Source organism: Lithobates pipiens, unplaced genomic scaffold (assembly GCF_037356315.1).
Source record: "Lithobates pipiens isolate NorthernLeopardFrog02 unplaced genomic scaffold, aLitPip1_a1.2 Scaffold_23, whole genome shotgun sequence".
Lineage (NCBI taxonomy): Eukaryota > Metazoa > Chordata > Amphibia > Anura > Ranidae > Lithobates > Lithobates pipiens.
In genome coordinates, this window is record NW_027507785.1 from 193,362,198 (window position 1) to 193,382,033 (window position 19,836).

The following is a 19,836-nucleotide window of genomic DNA, read 5'->3' on the forward strand; positions in this document are numbered from 1 at the left end:
GTAGAATTCAGAAATGTGTTTTGCAGAGAGTCCCTAGATACATTGAGATAATCCTAATGTAGTAGTATAAATATTCTCACTACTGTAATATATTGACAGTATAGTTAACATTTTGACAATACACAAATTGCATGTTTAATATAATTTCTACTGTATAATTGTTCTTACCTTTTTAATATGATCTATATCAGATTTTAATAACTTCTGATATTGGACTACTGTGCTAAGATTATCTTAACACCCGGTATAGTTATTACTTGATTATATGTACTGGAAAGTTTGGTGATAATAGCTCCAAGACCAAGTGCCTAAAAAGCGGAGGTCCACCCTAAAGTGGAGCTTCCGCTCATTGGAACCCTCCCCCCCATCCGGCTCACAATTGGCACCTTTCAGGGGGGAGGGGGGTGCAGGTACCTGTACAGTACAGGTATCTGCACCCACTTCCGGCGTAGATTCTGCAGAAGGTACGCCCCTTTCCGAAGGTCCCCCGCTGCCTGCTGGGAAACGCACGGATCCCAGAGACAGCAGGGACCATCCTTATTGCGCAGCGACTCGCGCATGCGCAGTAGGGAACCGGGAAATTAAGCCGAAAGGCTCCACTTCCTGATGCCCATACCCAAGATGGCGGCGGCAGCACCCGAGAGACGATCGAGAGATCGGCTTCGGGTGCCGACATTGCGGGCGTTCTGGGTGGGTAAGTGTCATTATTTTATAAGTCAGCAGCTGCAGTATTTGTAGCTGCTGACTTAAAAAAAAAAAAAAAAAAGCCTCCCAAATTCCAGGTCCCAAGTAGCTCTCTATTAAGATAGAGAGGGCTGCAAGTCAGTCCTCTCCTGATTGACTCTACTCCTGGAATTCCTCGCCCATTCTGGGTGACCCCATGAACACTACCATGACTCTCTTAAAGAGACCACAACCCAAATACTGGTGCTATATAGCACCCGTCCAGGACCCAACCTTGGCGTCCTGTACAGTACATATACTTTAATGTTTTTTGTTTTTTTTTTGTATCCCTGATGTAGAATGATCTTTTGAGCTCCTAAGGCCCCTTTCACACGGGACGGATCAGTAATGATCTGCCCCGTGAGGATCCGCTTGCTCAGCGGGGATTGCTCCGTTGTCCCCGCTGAGCCGGCGGCGGACAGGGCGGTCTCTGTACACTGTACAGGGACCGCCCTGTCAGCTCTCCGCTCTCCTCTATGGGGGATCGGATGAGCATGGATCGTCTGTCCGTGTTCATCCGATCCGCTCTGCAGACAGATAAAAAAATAGGATTTTCATCAGTCTGCAGAATTGGGCGATAGCGGGTGTCTGCGGATGTCTATCCGCAGACACCCGCTATCCCATAGGAATGCATGCATGTCTGTATTTCATCTGCAAAAGGATGGATGAAATATGGACACACTGTCCGCATGTGTGAAAGAGGCCTAAATGTGATAGTTTTATTGGAAAAAAAAAAAAAATTCTCAAGTCATCTTTGAGGGCAGCATCTGAGATGAGGCTCCTCTCACCTGAAAACAGGTACTTTGCTGCAGGAGCATCCCTATCCAGCTACCTTCCCATGGCATGGGAGGATGCTAGTTATACTCAGTTTTGCTGGGCAAGAAATACATTGTGTTATGCCATACTCTCTTCGTCATTCATTGTAAAGCTATCTGGAAAATAAACCACCTAAATTGGTGGAATCACCACACACCACCAGCACCAGGTTCTAAACCCACACCACTCTAATGCCCCGTACACACGATCAGACTTTCCACCAACAAAACCGTGGATTTTTGTTCGAAGGGTGTTGGCTCAAACTTGTCTTGCATATACATGGTCACAAATGTTGGTCAACAATTGGGAACATGGTGACTTACAAGGTGTACAACAAGCCGAAAAAAGGGACGTTCAATATCCATTGATTCCAAGCATGCGTGAACTTTTGTGCGTCAGACTTGTGTACACACGATCAGAAATTCAGACAACCAAGCTTTGTTGGAAAATTTGAGAACCTGCTATCAAACATTTGCTTGCGGAAAGTCCAACAGCAACTGTTCGCATACACACGAGCATACACACGGTTGGACTTTCAGCCAACAAGCTCACATCCAACATTTGTTGGCAGAAAATCTGATCTTGTGTTTGGGGCATTAGACTAAAAATTAGCTTTCGTTTTTAAAACTTTTGTGAACTATTTAAAGCCTGGGGGGAGGGGCAAGGGGCAGAGGGGACCTTTAGGCTCTGTTAAAATATGTATTTTAGGTGGGGTGCATTAAGTCTTGCTTGCTACATCTTTAATGCATGTAAATTTGCATTTAATACACAACACATAGATGTAAAATGGCTCTAAGAACCATTCCTTCCTTTCTATTGCCCTTTAAAACTTTTAGGAGTCCTGCACATAGCATCTGAAAAGGCACCTCTATAAAAGCCAGAACTGCTGGTAGTAAAATAGCATAAAGTAGCGTAAAAAAAAAAGTTCCATATTGCGTACGCATTTATGCGAGTATAGCATTTGAGCGTATGTGCATTCTACTGCCCAGAATAATCATTTTATTATGGGTGTCGACATACATTTACCCACATGTTTTGGATTTTTTGTTTTTGTGTGTAGCATTTAGGCACGCTAGAGCCGCACGACTCTGGCTAAAATGAGAATCACTTTTTTTTTTTTTATTATTTTTTTTTTTTTTTCTGAAAAGATAACACCTTTCACAGTAAAACAAAAAAATTGGACTAACTTTACTGGAGTGTTTTTTATTTTTTATTTTATTAACCTCTTGCCTCCCGCCCATTGTCAAATGACGGCAGCAAAGTGGTTTCAAAATCCTGACTGGACGTCATAGACCGTCCTTAGGATTTTGAGCCGCTGCGACACCCCGCAACTACGATCTCTGTAAAGAGTCTCCGACTGAGATTCTTTACCATGTGATCAGCCGTGTCCAATCACGGCTGATCAGTGTAAATAGGAAGAGCCTTTTCTTCACTCACGTCTGTCAAACGCGAGTAGAGGAGAGCAGATCGGCTGCTCCTCTGACGGGGGGTCTGTTCTGATCGATTATCAGCCCCCCCCCCCCCCCCCCCCCCGAGGATGCCCAGCATCAGGTACGCCACCCTTGACCACCAGGGATGCCAGTCAGTGCCCACAGTGGATGCCAGTCAGTGCCCACAATGGGCATCACTGATTGGCATGCATTATTGTTTGGCACTGGCATCCATCAGTACAATACAATGCCGCCCATCGGTGAAGGAGAAAACGTACTTATTTACAAAGTTTTGAAACCAAAGTCTTTTTTTATTTAGCAAAAAAGAAAAACCGTAGAGGTGGTCAAATACCAAGAAAAGAAAGCTCTATTTGTGGGGGAAAAAACTATAACATTTTCATTTGGGTACAGTGTAGCATGACTGCGCAATTGTCATTCAAAGTGCGACAGCACAGAAAGCTCAAAATTGGTCTGGGCAGGAAGGTGTTTAAGTGCCTGGTATTGGGGTGGTTAATTGAAGTGTATTTTTTTCCCCAAAAATTGCAAATGAGCAAATACAGCGTGACATAAAATATTGCAGCAATTGACATTTTATTCCCTAGGGTCTCTGCTAAAATATGTATTATGTTTGGGGGTTCCAAGTAATTTTTTTAGCTAAAAATATTGATTTTAACTTAAACAAGTGTCAGGAAAAAGATTTAGACTTTTAAGTGGTTAAACTTCCTGTATTTACACATTGTTTAAAAACTTGGCAGTCTCCATGGATTATATATATTTTTTTTTCCCCACACGTTTATCCCTTTGATCTAAGAAAGAAGAGTTAGTTACAATGTTTCATGTTAAACTTGGCAGACTGCCCTGATGTTTTCTTTTAAAAGCTGAGTGTGCAGAGAAGTCTCAACTTGTCATATGAAAGAATTGGCAAACTGCAATAGAGATTCAGAGGGGTTGAATCGAGATCAGAATTTAACGATTAATTGTGCAGCTCTAAGGCACTATAGCTATTTTTTTGTGCTTTTAACCTCCTCTAAAGAACTTAACTTTTTTAGGTGTTTTATTTATTTTTTGTGTGTGTACGTGTGCGGACACACAGGCTTACATAGAGGTGCTTTTACAGGCTGGGGAAAAAAAAAGCTCAACGCCTTTACTTAAGCTCTGTGGGCATGAGCCCTTAAACTGAACCTTGTGTTTCATTTATTTCGCTTTGTATAGAGACTTCCCTCGGCAGAGGCAGTTGCAACTCTAAAAGAACACTGCCAGTCTTATGTTAAAATGCTTTACGGGTTACCTGCTAGCATGGAAATGTGGGAGCTGCCAAAGCTGATTGTTTTGAAGCAAGCTCTGGTGCTCGTGTTCTAAAGCTGGCTATACATACAATTTTCCATTTGATTTACCAAAACCATATAATAAGGGGTCAAACCGAAACACTTTCAATTTGTATGCAATTTTGTATTCAATTTGTATGCAGACCCTTGCACCACATAGTTGAGGTTAAATCTAAAGGAAATTGATAAAATAAAATTGCATAATGCATGCATGGCCAGCTTTACCCTTCTCATAAAGCTGAGTTCCTTGGGGGGGTGGGGGGGGGGGTAAATTATGCAGATTACATGCGTATAAGGATTGTTTTCATTTCCAAAGGAACTGTTTTTCTGTCCATTGTGTTCTGGGATTTACACGGCCCATGTCTGGCAAGATACCTGATTTTTCTTCGCTGCAATTCACCACATTATGTTCCTTTTACATGTTTTCTTTTGTCCATTACAGATACACACAACCTCCTACAGATTTATGGGATTGGTATGAAGATTTTCTTGATGACGAAGAGGTATGTCAGCAAGGGTAATTCACTTTTCATTGTTCTGCTTCATAGTAACCCACATGTACTTTTCTACACTATACAATGTGATATAATAGTGTTCTGTTTTTTTTTTTTTTTTTTTTTTTGGGGGGGGGGGGGATTGTAAAACAGACGGGCTGAATGTGGGCCCTTGTGTGGTGTTGTCACATTGAAAGGGTAACGTACACACTGCTTTATGCTGCTCCACCACTGATTAAAAACTATAATAGTGGCGTGTTCAAAAGGTGTTGTGTGATCATACTTTTACAGTAAATGTGGATCTTGTAATGCACTATCCTTTTTTTTTTTTTTTTTTTTTTCTCCTCCTTAAGTTAAACTATAACATGATTTTACCACTGTGTTCCAGACAGCAAAAAAGTCCATGCCCAAAAGTATATTTTATATGAAAGTTGAGCTAATCTCTCTTCTCTAGATCTTTCTGCTGCCTCAATTGTACTGGCAAGAGGTTTTACCCTAAGGTTTTTGCCTTTTTAAATGTGTGCAGGGCTCACAATAGATAGAAAATATCTCCCACCCCACCCACTGGCTCCTAAATGTGCTTGTTTTTGTTTTTCAGGTCTTAAACCTTTTGGTGGGTATCAGTTGATACAGGAAGTGGGTGTGTGAGGCTCAATAATGCATATTTAAACACTGATACTTGTGATAAAAAAAATATATAATTTGTCATTGCAGAGCAGCGAAGATCGCTAGATATCGCTTAACAGTTTTTGTTTCATTTGTGAAGCCGGGAAAACTTCACAATGTAGATTAGATTTTGTTACATTATAGACCATAAAGAAAAGTCAAGATATGGAACTTTTAGAAATGCTGAAACTCTTAGGAAGCAGCAAACCATATATATATATATATATTCACATTCGTTTTATTTTACATATGGGGGAAAAAAAATTAAAAATCCATGTTTAAAGCACTCCCCAATCAGGTGCATGGTACAGCCACATGACAACATGATAAACAAGAGAATATCATCGTGTGTGTGTGGCCCCACCCCCTGTATTTTTAATACATGCCTACAACCCCCCCCCCCCTACAGCAAGCCGTTTGCTATGAGGGCACTTGTGCATGCTCTCTCTCGAGCCCTTCTCTCTGTGCCTTTAAACTGAGTGCAGCTCTGCCCCCCCTGCTCCCTCCACGCTCACTGTGATTGACACCAGCATGAGCTAATGACTTCTGCTGCTGCATCTTGGCTAATGAGGAGGGAGAGACCTGGGAGAGCCGCTGCTCAAAATGGGGCCCAGGTAAGTATTGGGCTGTGCTGAGGGGGGAGCTGCACACTGAATGTTGTGTGTTTCATTTATTTTCTAAATGCATAAAATGAATGAGAAACATTCAGCCTTGTCACCAGGGAATGGTATTGCACATGTGGTGGAGTTGTCCGAAAGTCAATCAGTTCTGGATACACATGTACCTTTTTTTTATTTTTTTTATATTCCCTTACCCATGTAAACTTAATGGGCCCTACTGGGAAAACCGTTGGAGGGGAAAACGGGACACATGAGATGGTTCATTTCTTTTTACAGCAGCCAGAATATCAATTGCAAGATCCTGGAAAGTTGACATGAATCATGCATGAAAATTTGTCTGCAATTTTACTTGACAGACTTTTTAGTATTTTTTTATATATATATATAACATGGTATACTTCCCTCTGTGCAAGGTTTTTACGCAGCTTGGCCCTGATCCTCTTCTGGGGTCCCCCAGCAGCGCTCCTCCCCACATAGAGTGCCCCTTCGGAGACCGCATTCCATCAGGGCACTCATGCGGCCATGCTCCTGAGTACTGCTGCTGTGTCTGTTGACAGCAGAACTCGGCCCTGATCCCTCCCCCCCCCGGCTCCCATGACACTGGATTTGATTGAGAGCAGCGGGAGTCGGTGGCTGCCTTTGTCAATCTATCCTATGAGGACCTGAGACAGTGGCTGAAGCTTCTCTGGTAGTTCTCGTTGCTGGAAAGATCGGGTTCAGGTAAGTAAAAGGGGGGGCTCTGGGGGGGCTGCTGCACTCCAAAATGTTTTTCACCTTAATGCATAGAATGCATTAAGGTAAAAAAACCTCAAGGGTCTACAACCCCTGTAAGAGTGGCCAAAACCTTTTTGACTTCTTACAGTGTTTTTTTCCTTCTTTCCATTGTCTTTATCTCTGTTTGCTTTTCTTTTCTAGAATGCTGGCGTGACTCACACTAAAAGCGAGTATCCCAGCAGAGGAGGTGTATTTGCCCCTCCTTTCTCCTCGATAGGGCGAGGTCAGGTTTATGCCATGGTTAATATCTATCGATGTAGCCCTATACTTCCCCTTATGCCGCGTACACACGATCGAAATTACGGCCAGAAAAAGACCGATGACAGCTTTTCATCGGAATTTAGCTGTCCGAATTTCCACCAGCCAAAAATTGATAGCATGTTCTCAATTTTCCTGACGGAAAAACTTTCTATCGGTAATTCTGATCGTGTGTATGCAATTCCGACACGCCAAAAATCACGCATGCTCAGATTCAACTACGAGACAGATGCTATTGGCTACTGGCTATTGAACTTCCTTTTTCTAGTCTTGTCGTACGTGTTGTACGTCACCGCGTTATAAACGATCGGAATTTGATTTGACCATGTGTAGGCAAGACTGCTTGAGCCGAATTCCGTCGGGAAAACCATGGGAGCTTTTTCCGACGAGAATTCTGATCGTGTGTACGCGGCGTTAGTCAAACTTCTATCAGCGAGACTACTCAAAGGGTTTCTCTTCAGTTGTATAGTTATTTCTTGAAGCTAAAGATATTGCACTATACGTGACCTTGGGAACAGTGGAAACTGACGTTGATCACTGTATTATTGTAAGCATGAATGTATCCGAAGACTGTTATCTGACCATTTCTGCCACATGTTTTCTAGTTGGGTTTTGTACTGCTTTAAATGAATGGGGGAGACGCACAAAGGGTGTTCTTTCATCATGTTGCCATGTGCTGTGATGAGCCAATGTGAAGGGAGAGATCCACTGCTCAAGTGCAGAAGGTCTTTTCTTAATCCATTCTCTGCTCTGAATGAAGAGGTATTTGGTGAATTAAAATGTCATTGTTACTACAGGGTCAGCACAGCAAAAAGACATGCCTGTAAAAGAGGCTCTATACTTGCCAGTTTGGTGGACACGTGTCTTAAAACAGTCATGTTTGACCAGTCAAATGGGTTTAATGTCTGTTTTAATAGATAGCACGTATTCACACATCCAAGAATGTTGAATACTTTTAGGGGACATGGTATAGCTCCATGGCCACATTTCCAGGCCTTGGCCACTGCAAAGGTAAGTAATGTTTCTCTACTTATACAGGTATGCCTTTTTGCTGTTTTTTAAACCTGTAACAGGGTGATTTTATGTGCATTTTGAAATCTACATGGGTAATGTGCTTTACGGTTATGTGTGAAAATGATTTGGCAAGTCCATGACTGTAATTCTGTGCACTCACTAAAGTACTGCAGTAAAAGTATTGTGCGTTGTTTGTGACGTAGCCTTTTACGAGCAATAAGACTTTGTTCTTGTGTGCCTTTTATTGTAACGGCAGAATTTGCTTTGACATCCCTAAAGCCTCAAACTTTTGTCTTGGTGTGTTTTGCTAGTATAGAAAATGTTTAAGAAGCCAAGGTTTGCAGCTTCATGTTTTGCCAGATGGTAGTGTGTCCTCATCTGATTACAGCATGTTTACTGTTTCAATTCAGATATGGCTGTGTAGCACTGGCATCAGTAAATATTAACCACTTCAGGACCGCCGTATTGCCAATGTACGTCAGCACAATGGCACAGGCAGGCACAATCACGTAGATGTACGTGAATGCCTTCCAGCGGGTGGGGGGTCCGATCGGACCCCCTCCCGCTGGATACGACGGTCCGTTTCCCTCCGGGAGCGCTCCGTGATGAGGGGATGGCCGTTGGTTTTCGGCCACCCCCTCTGGATCGCTCCTGGCCAATGAGAAGCTTCCTCTTCCTGTGTAAACAATACACAGTGGGGATGAAGTGATGTCATTCTCCTCGGGGCGGTCTTTTTGACCGGACTACGAGGAGAAGACTAATAGTAAGTGTGCACCAACACTACACTGACATGTAGGTACACACAGGCACACAAACCCCCCCCCCCCCGATCGCCCCCCGATCGCCCCCCCTCCCCCCCCAGTCACAGTGTCACTGATTGCATTGATCATTTCTTTACTGATCAATGCATTCAGTGTCAGTTGTGACAGTAAAAACTGTCAGGACAGTTAGTGTTAGGTCCAGGGTAGCCCCCTATCACCCCCCAATAAAGATTTAACCCCCTGATTGCCCCTAGAGTTAACCCTTTCACCCCCTTTTGCCAGTGTCACTAAGCGATCATTTTTCTGATCGCTGAATGTGTCGCTAGGTAGCTAGTTATTTTTTTAGGTTCACCGCCAGGTTTTTATATCGCTAGGTACCCCGATATACTACCCAATAATGGTTTTAACCCCCTGATTGCCGCTAGTTAACCCTTTCACCCCCTTTTGCCAGTGTCACTAAGCGATAATTTTTCTGATCGCTGCATCAGTGTCGCTAGGTAGCTAGTTATTTTTTTAGGTTCACCGCCAGGTTTTTATAGCGCTAGGTACCCCGATATACTACCCAATAATGGTTTTAACCCCCTGATTGCTGCTAGTTAACCCTTTCACCCCCTTTCACCAGCGATCACAGTATAAGTGTCACTGGTGACGCTGGTTAGCCAGTTAGTTATTTAGGTTCCCCGTCAGGTTTTTATATAGCGCCAGGGACCCCCATATACTACCTAATAAAAATTTGAACCCCCTGATTGCCTCTAGTTAACCCTTTCACCACTGATCACCGTATAAGTGTTACGGGTGACTCTGGTTAGTTTGTTTTTTATAGCATCAGGGCACCCACCATTTATTACCCAATAAAGGTTTAACCCCCTGATCACCCGGCGGGTGATATCAATTAGGTTTTAGGGTCAGGGTCTGCGTCGCCCCAGGCAGCGCTAGGTTAGTGCCAGTACCGCTAACACCCACACGCAAAGCATACACCTCCCGTAGTGCTATAGAATCTGAACAGATCAATATCTGATCTGATCTGATCTATACTAGCGTCCCCAGCAGTTTAGGGTTCCAAAAAAACGCATTGTTAGCGGGATCAGCCCAGATACCTGCTAGCACCTGCGTTTTGCCCCTCTGCCCAGCCCACCCAAGTGCAGTATCGATCGATCACTGTCACTTACAAAACACTAAACACATAACTGCAGCGATAGCAGAGTCAGGCCTGATCCCTGCCATCGCTAACAGGTTTTTTGGTAGCATTTTATATTTAAATCCGGAAGGCAGTGCTTGGTTTTCGGGGTCCCGTACGTGGCTAGGCTCCCAAAAAGTCCCCCACATGTGGTATCCCCGTACTCGGGAGAAGCAGCAGAATTTATTTTGGGGTGTAATTTGACTAATGCCCATAGCATGTGTGAGCAATATATCATTTAGTGACAACTTTGTGCAAAAAAAAAAAAAGTTTGTAATATTCCCGCAACTTTTGGCAAAATATAAAATATTCCATGGACTCAACATGCCTCTCAGTAAATAGCTTGGGGTGTCTACTTTCCAAAATAGGGTCATTTGGGGGGGTTTTGTGCTATTTTGGCATTTTATGGCCTTCGAAACTGTGATAGGTAGTGAGGAGTTAAATCAAAAATTTGCACCCTTAGAAATCCTGAAGGTGGTGATTGGTTTTCGGGGTGCCGTGCGCGAGCAGACTCCCAAAAAGTCCCACACATGTGGTATCCCCATACTCGGGAGAAGCAGCAGAATGTATTTTGGGGTGTCATTTCACATATGCCCATAGCATGTGTGAGCAATATATCATTTAGTGACAACTTTTTGTAAAAAAAAAATTTTTTTTTGTCATTATTCAATCCCTTAGGACAAAAAAAATAAATATTCAATGGGCTCAACATACCCATCAGCAATTTCCTTGGGGTGTCTACTTTCCAAAATGGGGTCATTTGGGCGGGATTTGTACTGCCCTGCCATTTTAGCACCTCAAGAAATGAGATCGGCAGTCATAAATTAAAAGCTGTGTAAATTCCAGAAAATGTACTCTAGTTTGTAGACGCTATAACTTTTGCGCAAACCAAAAAATATACGCTTATTGACATTTTTTTTACTAAAGACATGTGGCTGAATAAATTTTGCCCTCAATGTATGACTAAAATTTAGTTTATTCGATTTTTCTTATAACAAAAAGAAGAAAATATCTTTTTTTTTCAAAATTTTCGCTCTTTTTCCATTTATATCGCAAAAAAAAAAATCGCAGAGGCACTCAAATACCATCAAAAGAAAGCTCTATTTGTGGGAAGAAAAGGACGCAAATTTCGTTTGGGTGCAATATTGCATGACCGCGCAGTTACCAGTTAAAGCAGCGCAGTGCGAAATTGCAAAAAGACCTCTGGTCCTTAAGGTGTTTATTGGTCCGGAGCTGAAGTGGTTAAATTAATATGTATGTGACTTCCTTTTAAAAACTTTTTTTTTTTTTTTTTTTTTTTTATGGCTGTATGGTTTTATTTCAAATGTTTTTCTATTTTATTTTTGCAGGATTTAGATGTGAAGGCTGGTGGAGGTTGTGTCATGACCATAGGAGAGATGCTACGTTCCTTTTTGACAAAACTCGAATGGTTTTCTACCTTGTTCCCAAGAATTCCTGTTCCTGTGCAGAAACACATAGACCAGCAAATGAAAGCCAAACCAAGGAAGGTTAAGAAAGATAGTGCCGAGGTGACTGAGGAAGCAGACCGTCATGTTGAAAGACGGCGATCCAGGTTTTTACTTTTTTCACTCTATTCACCTTTGCAAGACTGAAACGTGAAAGTGCATTTCAGATTTTGAAATTCATTGAAAACTTGATTTTCATTTTGGATGAATTACAGCAACGTTCTCAGCTCATCTGTCTGGACCCTAGAAAGACGGACCTTTTTATCTGCACTTTTGGCAAGGTTGTGATAAGCCAAGCTCAGCTCTTCAGACAAGCGTCTGGTTTCCCCTTGCTTTGTGTCACATGATTGGGAGAGTTCTTAATATATTCCTGAGTAGACTCTGCTAGAAAATGCAAAACACATCTGTCTTCGATTTGTGAGACGTTCTACATCCTTTGACCTCTCTTGGTTTTTCCATTGAAATGTGTATATATGGAGAACTCGCTTCACTGGCTGATCTTTGCTGGGGTCTTATAAGTGTTCTTAATACCCAGCAGGAGATAAAGCCATGCCCTATTGCCCTATTCCTCCTAAAATAGGGAAAATGCAGATGGCAGTTTTCAGACTTTAAAGTAGAAGTCCAGCCTGAGCTTGTTTGGCTGGGCTTCTCCTACAGGTCACAGGAGTCCAATTCATTTTGCACTCTTGTGACCCGTTTTCAGCAGAGAGTAGTCTGAAGTCCACTCTCTGCTGACATCACACAGATCAGCCCATGCACTGCGTCATCCCAACTCTGGGAGTCTGGCATCTGCCAGGTGCCTGGACTGATGGCCATCTCAGCCTCTCGGCGAGTCTCTGAGAAGCGGAGACAGCCGCTCCCCTGCGGTGAGCTGCATAGAAAGATAGTGTGAGTCCAGCCACAATTCATTTTTTTTTTTTTTTTTTTTTTTTTTTTTTTTTTTTTTTAACCACTTCCCGCCCGAGCTGTACCCGACAGACGGCTACAGCGCGGACGCTAACTGCCGGGAGGGCATCTCTGGATGTCCTGTTTACTTTCCTAATGTGCGCCGCCGCAGGTGCGCATCGGAAGTTCTGTGCTGGCCGTGTCCCTCAGACACAGCCAGTCACAGATCGCTGTAAACGGCCAATCACAGCGGCCGTTTACAGCGCGATCGGCCTGTCCAATGAGAGATGATCTCATATGTAAACATATGAGATCTCTCAGCGCTGCTCTGCCTCCTCACACAGACAGCATGTGAGAAGGGAGAGATGAACGGCTGCAGCGGCCGTAAGTTTAAAAAAAAGTGCCATCCTCGCCCAGTGCCACGTGCCCCCTGTTAGTGCCACGTGCCCCCTGTTAGTGCCACGTGCCCCCTGTTAGTGCCACGTGCCCCCTGTTAGTGCCACGTGCCCCCTGTTAGTGCCACGTGCCCCCTGTTAGTGCCACGTGCCCCCTGTTAGTGCCATGTGCCCTCGATGCCACGTATCATTGTCCTGGTGCCTCCAAGGCCTTCAAAAGTGTAATAGGTAGTCAACAAGTTAGATGTGTAATTTATGCTCCTAGAACACGTGGCAGTGCTCCCTGCATGTTGGGCCTCTATGTGGCCAGGCTGTGGAAAAGTCCCACACATGTGGTATCGTAGTACTGAGGAGGAGTAGCAGAATTTTTTGGGGGTGTCATTTGTGGTATACACATGCCATGTGAGATAAATAACCTATTACAATGACAATTTTGTGGGGAAAAAATTACAAAAAATAAAAAAATCTTAATTTTGCAAAGAATTGTGGGAAAAAATTACATCATCAAAAAGCTCACCCTGCCTCTTACTAAATACCTTGGAATGTCTACTTTCCAAAAGGGGTAATTTGGGGGTTATTTGTACTTTCCTGGCTTGTTCAGGTCACAAGAAGTGAGATAGACCACCAGTATATAAGATGTGATGAATTTTGTATGTTTCGCACCACAGCTTGTAGACTCTCTAACTTTCACAAAGACCAAATGATATCCACAAATTTTGGTTATTTTTACCAAAGCTATCTAGCAGTATAAATTGTGGCCAAAATTTATGAAGAAAAATTAATAATTTGCATAATTTTGTCACAGAAACAAAGAAATATGCCTGTTTTTTTTCAAAATTTTCGGTCTCTTCATCTATAGCGCAAAAAATAAAAACACCAGAGGTGATCAAATACCACCAAAATAAAGCTCTATTTGTGGGGGGGAAATAAAAAAAGGACAAAAAATTTATTTGGGTAGTGTTACATGACTAATTGTCATTCAGTGTGAGAGCACCGAAAGCTGAAAATTGGTCTGGGCAGGAGGGGTGTTTAAGTGCCCAGTAAGCAAGTGGTTAAGAAGAGTTTTCACTCGCTTGCCACCCTGGTAACAACAGTTTCACTGCACAAAAAAGAGAACGAACACAGATTTTTTTTTTTTTTTTTTTTTTTTTTTTTTTTTTTTTATTATTATTAGCATAGGTGAAGGCTAAAATCCCTGTCATAAAAAAGTGTGTGTGTGTATATGTATATATATATATATATATGTGTGTGTGTGTATATATAAAAAAAAAAATTTAATTACTTTTGAAATGAATGTGAATATAAGATTTTAGTGATTGGGTCTCCCTGTATTCTACTTCTTGCAACAATACTGTGTTAACTATTTCGTGTTAATTTCTTAACCATATGTTTTAATCCCTGCCCTCCCTGAGCTCATAGACCTTTGTCTGTTTTAATCACTTTGAGTCTCTTTTCAGGTCTCCTAAAAGATCTTCGAGCCCTCGGAGATCTCCAAGGCGATCACGAAGCAGAAGTCATCACAGAGACCACCATGGAACAACAAGTTTTGACAGGGAACTAGAGCGAGAAAAGGAACGTCAAAAATTGGAACGAGAGTCAAAAGACAAACGCCGTTCACGAAGTCATGAGCGTGGTATAGACCGTAGGAGAAGTAAAAGCAAAGACAGACATAGAACAAGGAGTCGAAGCAGAGACCGCAAGACAGACCGGCGTGAACGAGAGCGGGAAAAGGAGAATGACAGGAATCGAAAACGGGACTCTGATAAAAAGGGTAATGGCAGGGACAAGGATTCTGATAAAACACAAGATCGTTCAAAGGAAAGCAAGAGGAGTGAGGAGAGAAAAGACAGGGAAGACAAGCGACACAGAGAAGATAGAGATTCTCGTAAGGAGAGGAGGCATAGTAGGAGCAGAAGCAAAGAGAGGAAGCAACGAAAGAGCAAGAGCCCTAGCAAAAATGCATGTGGGAGAAGCCGGAGCAAAGAAAAGTCAAACCGACACAAAGAGAAATCAAACAAGCATAGCAGGAGCAGTAGTCGAGATCAGACAGACAGTGTGGAAAAATCCAGAAAGAGGGAGCGCAGCACAAGCAGGGAGAGACCACGTAAACGAAGCAAAAGTAAGGACCGAAGTCATAAGCGCGAGCATGAAAGTAAAGATCATGACCGTAATTGTTCTGAGTTTGATGAAAAACAGAGAGGCAAAGATGAGACTCAGTGACATTTTACTGAATGGATCACATTGAATCCTTCCTTCCCCTTTTTTTCCATTTGTTTAATTTTCGTGCTCTTCCCTAGCCCCTTTTTTTTTTTTTTTTTTTCTTCCCTAACCTGTTTTTTAGCACTCATAATTTTTTTTTTTTTTCCCTCATTTTGTTATGTAACAAGTCCTTGTTTATGTAGGGAAGTGCCTTCTTGGGAATCGAAGTACTTTGGACAGAACTTTTTTCCTTCCCTACATGTGCTGATTCTCTGCGCTCATGCAGCTACTGTTCGTTTTATTTTTATTTTTTATTGGGTCAGTGTTCCCAAATTGTACAACCTGTTCCTGACAATGCCCTGATGTTTTAGTTCCTCTGATGTAATGGACCTGCAGGTTCTGTATGACTGAGGCATTCATTTTGGTCACTTTTCTTGTTCTAACGCTCGTGAGGTTGTGACTATCCACCCGATGCTGCGTGCATGGCTTAGCAGACGTTTTGATAGGATGGTTATCTAATCTATTTTTTTTTTTTTTTTCTAAAACTGAAACGAATGCAGACATGACAATTGAATTTTGTGTTGTCCAGTTGTAAACAGTTTTTAAAAAAAAAGATTACACTTTGAGCTAATGTGTGTTTTTATTTTTTATTTTTATCTGTGTTTTTTTTTTGTTTTTTTTTTTTTGTTTCTCCTTCTCTCAATGTGTTTACATACATGTTTAGTTCTGCTTTCAAATTTTAGGTCTATGTGAATACATCTTGATTTACAAAGATGTCAGAGCAATAATATATATATTTTATTTCTTTATATAAAAGTAGCCCTAGACACAAGAACAAAATTAAGTCAGCAGCTACAAATACTGTAGCTGCTGCCTTTTAATATAAGGACACTTGCCTGTCCAGGAAGCCTGCGATGTTGGCGCCCCAAGGTGGATCTGTCCGTGGCATTGCTAGTAAGGGAAATGGCAGTGAAGCCTTTAGGCATCACAGCCAGTTTGCTACTGCGCATGTGCAAATCTTTCTTTTTGAATGGTCTCATCTTCTGGGATATGCAGATATAATATATATAGTTTATTATTATTTAGTTCTCCAAAAATGAGGGCGGTGGGGTGTACTATTTAAGATGGTAGTCATTTTGCCTGGAATTCCGCTTTTTAATTTTCATTGTTTTGGGTTGGATTCACTTTAAAGCAACATACCTTAAGGGTTTAACATTTTGTATGTAATGTATATGCATTGGCCTGTTCATTTCTACGTTTTATTACATGTTATCTTTGTCTGCTAGTGAAAAGTGCTTAAAACGGGGATGTTCAACCTGCGGCCCACGACGGCTATGAATGTGGCCCTACACAAAATCATAAACCTAATGTTTTTTTTTTTTATAAGGGGTGGTGGGGGGGGGGGGTGTTAACTTTTTATAAAAATGCGTTTACACATGGGGCTGAAGAAAAATTTGACAGTCTCAACTGTCTGCTGGACTTTATAAGTTTTATCTTCCCAAAGAGAAAAATCCCATTCTTCACAATCACGCCTTATTCATGTCATCAGTTTTCGACAGCACCTATATTTGGAAGCAACTATTTTCAAGGATGAAGCACATCAAGGGAAAAATTAGAACCAAAATATCTGAGCACCTTGAATACTCATTGAGAATTGCTACTACATCCATCAAATATCACATTAGTTTATGTTCCCATCTTTTACTTTTATAATAAAAAAACGTATAAAAAAAGTTTTATTACTCAGGTACATTATCTATCTATATCGGTGATCGTTAACTTGTGATCTACACTACTTTTTATGGCCATCGGCTATCCTTTAAGTGGTTGTATACCGCTGGATGTTTTGGGGTTTTTTTTTTTTTTTTTTGTTTTGTTTTTTCCCCCCTCCCTGCCAAGGTAAAGTTATAATGTGCTACTATAGTAGCACATTATGTGAAACATACCTTATTATATAGCGATGTACTGTAGCACATTATGTAAAACGTACCTTTTAAAACTAAGCTGTTCCAGCCCTGCAATGTCAGCACTGCAGGGGCTCCAATCTTCACCCGTCTTGCCTCTGGGTTTGTGGGCTCCGGCTCGGATCAGCCGGAGCTGCGATGAGATCACTACCGCACATGCCGTTCACAGCACAAGGCCCTGAAGAAATGTCATGGGTGGCCCTTTCTTCAGAGTGCATGTGTCAGTGATGTCACTTGCTGCATGTAAAGTAAATATCTCCTAAACTGTGCATGTTTAGGAGATGTATATACTACCTTTTAGGTATGCCTTAGTATAGGCTTACCTATAGGAAAAGAATCAGTAAAGGAAGCTTACTTCCGCTTTAAGCCCCGTACACACAGGCCGAATGCCGGGCGACATTCGTCCCATCTGTATGATAGCTGGTCCGACAGAAGCCGGCCATTTGGCAAAAAACAGCAGCTGACCAACTCCCGATCAGCATGCTTAGCCAATGGCTAAGCACGCTGATCAGGGTGTTCTGGTAGAGGCCATCCCCCTGTCAGAACACAACAGCTCAGCCGGGGAGATCACTGTACGAATGTAATATCGTTAGTATTGCGGCTCCAAACGGAGCTGACAGTTTTTTTTTTTTTTTGTCTCATCATTTGACCCCCTGTGTGTACCAGGCTTTGTTAGTGTATCTTATGTGTGGCCCAGGACAATTTCTCCTCCTTCTCCAATGTGGCCTAGGAAGGTCATAAACTTAGACACCCCTGGGTTAAAATGTAAACGTTTTTCCTCATTTCTTTATAGATCACACCTACTGTATTTCAGGAGTGACAACTCCAAAGTAATTTCCATGCTAATTCTCATCTCTTGATACAAATGCTAGGCTTTTCCCTTTCCCAGTGTAGAAAAGCTCAGAAGAAAGTACCCAGACCCCATCTAAGATGGAAGACACACTGTCAGACTATCTAATCAACTGTCCAACATAAATGTTGGAAAATGTTTCGCAATCACCGGCTGCTGACAGTGGGTTACAGCCACTGACCAGTGTATATCGACAGAGTCCCTACTGTCAGAATATGATGTCTCAGTGGGGGAGAATCCCTTGTTCTGCTTGCTTGTGTTGGAATATGCTTTCATTATAGCTTAAGGCAGTGATGTCAAACTGGTGACCCTCCAGCTGTTGTGGAACTACAAGCCCCATCATGCCTCTGCCTGTGGGAGTCATCCTTGTAACTGTCAGCCTTGCAATGCCTCATGGGACTTGTAGTTCTGCAACAGCTGGTGGGCTGCCAGTTTGACACCTGTGGCCTAAGGGATTATCAGCTGATGGCTGTTGGCCCCTTCTCTCTTTTTTTGGTGAGTACCTTTCTGGGTTTGTCTCCCTATTATGTAGAGCTGCACGGTTCTGGATAAAAAGAGAATCGCAAGTTTTTATTTTTTTTTTTTTTTGGCTAGAATAAAAATCACGATTCTCTGACATGTATGTGTTTGGGTGTTAGAAGTAATTTCTCTTATGTTCACTGACCGACACTGCTCCTCTCTGTAACAAATGGGTTGTTAGCCTTATCACTAGGAGAATACTAGGCATAGTTGTAACACAACACTCAGAACTTCGTTCCGCCCAGGGGGCAATCCCTTGGGCTACAACCCTCCCATCTGCCAGAAAGACCTGTTTTATTTTGCCTAGTGAAGGAGAAAGACATAGGAACCCTGCGGGCCCAACGGCCCCTGCTTTTTTTTTTTTTTTTTTTTTTTTATGCATGCAGAAGCTTGGCTTTTTGCGCAAGATGAATGATCCTGTGATCAGCTATCAACAGCTGGCTGGGTGACAGGCTGGATACCCTTATCCTTGTAGTCTCCCTAGTCCGGCCATCGAGCGTGTGCAGGCCACAGCGAAACCTCAGCTCCAGAGATGGTCGGTGAGCTTTTATGCTCCGGGGCGTACATATGACCGGGCTACTGATGTCTGCGCCACAGTATGCCGAGGCCAGCAGCTACCCTGTACTGATCAATCAGTAGTTCTGCAATGGAATGTCACCCAGCTCTTCAGGACTGGTAAGTACAGCTCTCCCTTCCTTGGCGGGGCTGAGCAGCTGGGCATTCCCTGAGAGGTCGATTCGGGGGTCCCTCACCTCCCTCTCTTCTCTCCCTGTCCCAATCCCCCCCCCCCTCCTGGGGGGAGGCTGCATGTGGCTGCTGAGCGGTGTATGTGGGCTCTCACCTGTGATGGGGGGGCTGGCTGGCTAGAGGTGTCCTGGGTTCTCTAGGTTAAGCTCCCAGAAGGTGCCTGTGAGGGTCGGGTGCGGCGCTGTGTTTGTCACATTGCTTTCTTTCTTACCTCATGGATCTGCTGGCGGTCATTTTAGGTGTGGGCATTTCAGTATGCCCACCTGGGCTTCAGCGGCCATTTTCCAAGTGATCTCCTATTCAGGACACTGGCAGCCATTTTCTGGAAGCCTCAACACGTTTTTTCAGTGTTTTCTAGCAACAGCATGGCTTGGGTGTTCTCAAAGCCATTTTCCCTGTGTTTCCTGTCTGTATACTGGAAGCTGGGTGGCCATTTTATTGAAGCATGAGCACGGTTTTTAGAATGTTTAGCTATCATTCCGGCGGCTGCCACCCATAGTGTTTCCTCTGCACTTGGGAGAACTTAGGGTCTACAGGCACTACTTGTGAATAATGCAGAACACCTCAGGGTGGTGAGTCTGGGGGGAAAGAGCCCCCTCAGCGGCAGCCAGGAGGACGGGACTGTCACTGTCCTAAGTCCCCTTCGGGTGGCAGGCAGGGTAGGGTCAGCATAGCTTCAGAAACTAGTGTTTCTTCCCCCGAAATCCAGGCAATTGCAACCAGGTCACCTGCGGACTGCGCAGTGCCCATGGA

General features: G+C 43.0%; 1 protein-coding gene across 1 annotated transcript in view; it reads left to right on the plus strand.

The window, feature by feature from the left end:
• The window catches only part of PRPF38B (pre-mRNA processing factor 38B), a 31,360-nt gene extending 15,731 nt beyond the window's left edge, over positions 1-15,629 (plus strand). Inside the window, exons 4-6 of the mRNA XM_077452708.1 lie at positions 4,737-4,797; positions 11,408-11,631; positions 14,262-15,629. Of these exons, the coding sequence (XP_077308834.1) occupies positions 4,737-4,797; positions 11,408-11,631; positions 14,262-15,024 (1,048 nt within the window). The 3' untranslated portion in view covers positions 15,025-15,629. The remainder of the gene's footprint in view (positions 1-4,736; positions 4,798-11,407; positions 11,632-14,261) is intronic.
• Positions 15,630-19,836: the final 4,207 nt, after the last annotated feature.